The following is a 6505-nucleotide window of genomic DNA, read 5'->3' on the forward strand; positions in this document are numbered from 1 at the left end:
TCTTAATTAATGCGCATCTTAATTAATACACACACACACACACACATAGGCCTACTATAGAACTACATTGCATTAACATGGCGCCTCAAAATGGCGCCATAATGGCGCCACAATGACCGATTCAAAATGACGCCACGAAGATGTCACCACAATCCCTGAAGAATTGAAATAAGGTGTAACATCTTAATTAATGCGCATCTTAATTAATACACACACACACACACACATAGGCCTACTATAGAACTACATTGCATTAACATGGCGCCTCAAAATGGCGCCATAATGGCGCCACAATGACCGATTCAAAATGACGCCACGAAGATGTCACCACAATCCCTGAAGAATTGAAATAAGGTATGACTTCTTGATTAATATGCATCTTAATTAACACACACACACACATACACATAGGCCTACTATAGAACTACATTGCATTTAAACATGGCGCCTCAAATGGCGCCCCAATGACCGATTTAAAATGACGCCACAAAGATGTCACTAAAATCCTTGGAGAATTAATATAAAATGAAAAATAAAGCGGTAAAATCGTATATTAGTATACATGACGACTATTCAATGTCTTAATCATGTGCAAGCATGAAAAAATGGTACATGATATAGCATATCGGTATATAGGCCCTACAGAATAAAACGGAAGTTCACTCACCGAACATATGACAAAATTGTGAAGAGAATTGAACCGGGGTTCGTATTTATACGATACCATGACCTGGTCCCCCACCTTTGACCATGGTCACTGAACTACATCCAGTGACTTAAGGGAAATCTTCTTAAGTAGCTTAAATGTCTTTTATAACATTGTCTTTCTATAGCTCACTGGGAGACTTCTTTGTGATGATAGATTCACTAGTCGAATTAAAAAAAAATATCTTAGTCTTACTTCCCAAATACCCAATTTGAGTGGTATATATCATGCATAATTAATGATTGTCATTATCATTATGATTTATTACTATTGTCATGATTGTCATTATTACTAAAAATACAAAGTTTAGATGGAATGAGATGAAGTTGTTGGATAAAAATATGGAATTCAAATATATTATCATGCAATTCCCGATTTGTTTCTTATTTTCTATAAGAGTTTAAGCTTTTAGACTACGCAATTTGAAAACGGGGGCAGCGCCGGTATCTTAAATTGGGAGGGTAAGATGTGAACAACAGGGGTAGTATAAGGGACGTCGCTAAACCATTTCCAGGTGGAGGGGTGGGGGTGGAGGCCCTTGATTACCGACAGGTATCGGTACCAATTACCCCCCCACGTCCGACGACTATGAGGTAGTCATCGTATTCCCATGGAGGTCAGCAACTCATTAAAAGGACACATATCTCACTAATTATTGATGTGAGCTGGAATCACGAGATAATAATTTTGACATTCCGACCTGACATTCTAAACACGCTTTTGAATGATAAAGAATAACAAACAATTACTGCGGTAGCGAAGCGATCTGAATATTTCCTAGATTTTTACCCAAAACGGGAAATTTTATACATTTTTTTTAATTATGAAAAGAAAAGGGTGTCATGCCTAATAAATGATTTTAGTGCGAAACGAGAGCTAAGGACCTTTGAAATTTTTTACTTGACAATTTAACACTGAGAGCAAGTTGTGTATTTCAAGAAACAATACGAGCCGATATTTTGTGTATACTGACCCAAACTCATGAAAATGGTAACTTTTTAAGAACTGTTCAACATGAAGGGACATTTTATATGAAACTCAATCACTAAATTAAGGATGTGAGTGTGAAGCGCGAGCAGATTTTTTTGGGCAATTTAGAACAAAAACCTGCACATTCTAATCACTGTCGATACAGAGAGCTCTTATCGTTTAAATTGCGACCATAAATATCACAACATTAGAAGAGTGTTATTTGATATTATTTCACTAGCAAAGATTTGATGGAACTCAGAGATCAAGTAAAAACACGGTATACATGAAGCTATAGGGACAGCCCTGCAAGCTTGACCCGACAATTTATTATTTTTTTGCAGGCGTCAGTCCAACAGTCCTGTGCATATGTACAGATTACCTCAAAACTGAATTCATCTATTCACCCTCACCTTTTTTCATTCATTTTCCTATTTCTCCTTTTTTCCTTTCTTTTTTTTTCTTTCTCCCTCTTGTTCCTCCATCCTCGTGTTTCCCCTATTTTCTTTCCACTTTTCCCCTTTTTTTCCACTCCTTTTCTTTTGTACATTACTTTTCCGACAGGAGCAGGGGCCGCGGAACAAGTTCAAAGAGGGTAGGGGTTGGGTGCTGAGCCAAAAATGGGGGAGGGGCTGACCGTGCCATAAAATCACAATTATATGGTAATTTTGAGGTTTTTGTACACGGTTTTGGAAAAAAAGTGAGTGGCTGAAGCTCCCAAGCACCCCCCGCTTTTGTGGTCCCTGGGGAGTGCAGATTTTTCCACGATATCCAGAGGAAGAGAGGAGGAGGTCGAAGGTGTGAGGGGTTGAGGGTGCATTGCCCCCCCCAAAAAAAAAGAGAGAGAGAGAGAGAGAGAGAGAGAGAGATAGAAGGTGGAAATGAACGGAAAGGAGATGCGTGAGAGGTAAAAGAAAGTAAAGGAAGAGGGGGAAAAGAAAGAAGGAGAGAGAAAGACAAGGGAGAGAAGAGAAAGGGGATAGGATGTTTCCGCAACCTCGGTTGACTCCATCAAAAACAGGCTGGACAAACACTGGTCCTACTAATACCAATGTTTCTTTTAAACATTCGTCCACCCTCTACTCAACATGTATGTAATTAATTCATTACACAAAGTAAGGAAATAATTGATTTCTTATGTACACAGTGATTCCTATTATGTACTCTTGTTATTATTCGTACTTTGTATATTTTTACTGTTGCATCATGTGATCGTTTTTTTTAAGGTCAAGTTCATCCCAGAAAAATGTTGATTTGAATAAATAAAAAAAGTCATGAAAGCATTATGCTGAAAATTTATAACAAAGACAAGTTAAATTCTCGCTTATTTTTAACAAAACAGTGACATGCAAATGAGACAGTCGATGATGTCCCTCACTATTTCTTTTTTTTTAATTTTTTAATTTTATATTTCATTTTTTTTTACAGATGTGACAATAGGATACCAACTTGATTGAACCTTATAGTATTAAACAATACTAATTGCACATGTTCAGGGAGGAATTAATCGTTGTTGCACAGGACAGTAGGCAAACAATTGGAATATTTCATATTTCACATAATAAAATGCAAAAGAAATAGTGAGTGATGTCATCAGTCTCCTCATTTGCATACCGACAAGGATGTGAATATAACTGTTTTGTGAAATAAAGCGAAATTTTAAAACATCGTTTTTTGTTTTGCATCCAATTTTGATAAAATTTAAAGTTAAGTGTTAGGCTTGTTGAATTTTTCTCTATTTATTCAAATAAACTCTTTTGTTGGGATGGACTTGTCCTTTAAAGAAGTAATTGAAGATGAATTCATTAGTCAAGTAGGTACATAATGTACAAACACTAATCTGAGAACGACCGGAAGTCTACAGGCTTGCCTTATTTTTCCGTACACTGATAATAATGATGATGATGATGGTGATTATGGTGATAGTGATGGTGATGACGGTGATAATGATAATGATGATGTTGATGATGAGAATATACAAATTTGAAAGAGTGACAATAAAATGAAGAGAAATGAAAAGGGAAAGGGGAAAGCAAAGAAGGGAAAGGAAGAAAAGGAGAAAGAAGATTGAGAAAAGGAAGGAAATGAAGAGACAGAGGAGGGTAAGAAGGGTAGGAGAGAGGAGACTGGGAAAAAAAGAGAAAGAATAGAGAAAAGGAAGGGGGCCAAGAGGCAAGAGACGTGAGGGTGAGTAGGAAAGAGTAGACGGAAAAAGAGAAAGAAAGAAGAGAGAGAAAAGGAAGGGGCCAAGAAAATGAAGGAAACATGAAATTTGAGAGAGAGAGAGAGAGAAGAAGAGGGGAAATTAAATAGCAAAGGTAGGAAAGGGGAATAGAGAGGTGTACATTATTGGACAGTAATGCTGCCTCTTTCGGTTCTGTTATAACATATATCGCTCTAGCGTTGTAGTCATTCATTCAATTTTACTCCAATGAGTGCCTGTCAAAGCTTGAGTATGTCTGTTTTTAATGCTATTTTGTGATTTTGCGGTACCAAACACTAATTTAACCGGAATATTGTTCTACAGTATACAGAAATAGATAAAGGATATTGAAGAGTAATGTAGAATAGAGTAACGTAGTATGAATTGTATTTGCCTGTTTAGATAATAGCATCACTTGGAAAATAAGAAGAGAAATCAGTTACATTTTTACCATCTTGTCTGAGTCAAAAAGAAAATATTGGTGTTACATCCACAAAATAGAAACCACATTATTGTACAATCAAATTATCTCCTGTGACTGTTGGAGTCACTTTTTAGAAAAGAATAACTGCTAGATATTTCATTTTCGTGTAATTAAACTTCAGAATTACTATTACTCATATGATGCAATTTATCTTTGTTTTGATGAGTCTTTAAAATTCAATGAGGTTGTATGTAGCACAAGATATAAGCATCAATCTCTCAAATGAAAAGCAAAATTATTTCCATCAAACATGTAATCTTGGATCTGATGAATGAGTTTATAGTACTTAATATGTATTCTTTGGTTGTGTTTTAACTTTCTTTCCATTCAATATGTTTAGATGGAGGCTACTGATAATGCTCCTGCAGTGTGTGAACATTGTGATGCAGAATGTTCAGCTAGTTTCTCAGGCCCTGTGAGTATATCTCTCATACTGGGGAATGTTTCATCTGGAATATATGTGAAATAAAAATATTTCCCCAAAAAAAATTACTGTTGGATAATTTTAAGGTTTGAGTAAGGGAATTAAAAGTTATTTGAAATTGTTTTGTTAAATGCTGGCTGAAACAACCATTTGCTTTTGGGTTGTACCAAACCATTTTGATTTTAATATGTCTTGTATTCAATTATATTTTATTATTTCTATGGTTTAAAAAGTGAATTATATGAATAAATAACACCATGACTTGTGCTGATTTGTGCTGACATTCTCAGAAAGAAGGACTAAATTTCAATTTTCTATGATATATTTCGTGGATCATATTTTAGTATGTAGAAGTGTGTGAATGACTTTACCTTCCAGGAATGTTCTTCTGTTTCGAAGCCACTTCTGTTGACTATTATCAGTGAAATACAAATTGGCTTTCAACCATTTTGGAGTCCATATTTTGTGCTTCAGTCCCATTTGCTCAGTTTGATGTGGTTTCTACCTGATTATGTCCAGCTTTATTAGCCTACATTCATGTACTCTGGTGAACTCTGTGCTTCTTTGTTTGTGTCACAACTACATTGTCTACATAGTCTATTCATCGGTGTTATCTTCAGATAATGTACTGGATTCACCAGTGTTATCTTCAGGAGACGAATTCTATTCATTAGTGCTATCTTCAGGAGACCAATTATTCAGCAGTCCATTGTTACACTTAAATAGCAACCATGGCTGACAATGAAGCACCGATAACTAAAGCACGAGCAAAAGAACAAATTGTTAACTCGGCATTGATACAAGAAATTGTGAAAGACATTCTACAAAATGATCGCTTTACAAGCCTTCTTGAAGAATCGGTTAAAAAAATGAATGAAATGGAAGTCGCAATAGAAAAGCAAAAGGCTGAAATCTTTGATTTACAGAATTCCAATGAGAGTAAGTCTAAGGAAATCTCAAAGCTGAAAGAAAAGATAGAAATCCAACAAACACAAATACAGAGACTTGATAACTTGACAAACAAACAGGAGCAATGCTCCTGTTTGAGGCTATTCGGATGCACTGAAAGGAAAGGTGTAAACACTGACAAAATAGTAATGGACTTAGTTACAGGCGTATTGAAGGTTGATCTCACTCTTGATGATATAGAGAGAAGCCACAGAGTAGGGAAGCGGAAGGAGGGGACAGGAGGAAAAGTTACACCAAGAGCGATCATCATCAAATTTAATTGATATCGGACAAGAGGTACTAGGTCATCGGAGAAAGCTCAAAGGAATGAAGAAATCTCTGGTAGAGGACTTGACGCAAAGAAATCAAGAACTTCTTAATCGCGTCAAAAGAGCTGGTCCTGTCGTCATGGACGCCTGGAGTGCAGATGGTCGCATATATCATCGCGTTACTGACAGAGACTGATGGCGATGGTAAGCATCTGAAACGAGTAATTCATAGCATCGAACAAGTAGAATCACTCAACAAATAATAACTAGACGCAAAATGTGCTTTAAGTCCGACTGAATAAAATTTAAAAATTTTGTTGTTCCTGGAAGGATACTTATTCACCAGATAACCAGATAATTGTATTTTTTTTCCTTGCGAACTAATCACTAATCGTTTTATTTATCTTGTTTGTTTGCTTTTTTTTTGGATCTGTTACAAATTAACTCAATGATGCCTTTTTACATGTATTATTCTATTTTTCCTTTGTTCTTCATCTCTCGA

At 36.0% G+C, this 6505-nt stretch overlaps 1 protein-coding gene across 1 annotated transcript in view; it reads left to right on the forward strand.

Moving 5' to 3' along the window:
• The first annotated feature begins 4702 nt into the window (after positions 1 to 4702).
• Positions 4703 to 6505, forward strand: part of LOC121405695 (epidermal growth factor receptor-like) — a 33312-nt gene continuing 31509 nt past the window's right edge. Inside the window, 1 exon segment of the mRNA XM_041596606.1 lies at positions 4703 to 4777. Within this exon segment, the coding sequence (XP_041452540.1) occupies positions 4703 to 4777 (75 nt within the window).

This window comes from Lytechinus variegatus, chromosome 1, assembly GCF_018143015.1.
Source record: "Lytechinus variegatus isolate NC3 chromosome 1, Lvar_3.0, whole genome shotgun sequence".
NCBI lineage: Eukaryota > Metazoa > Echinodermata > Echinoidea > Temnopleuroida > Toxopneustidae > Lytechinus > Lytechinus variegatus.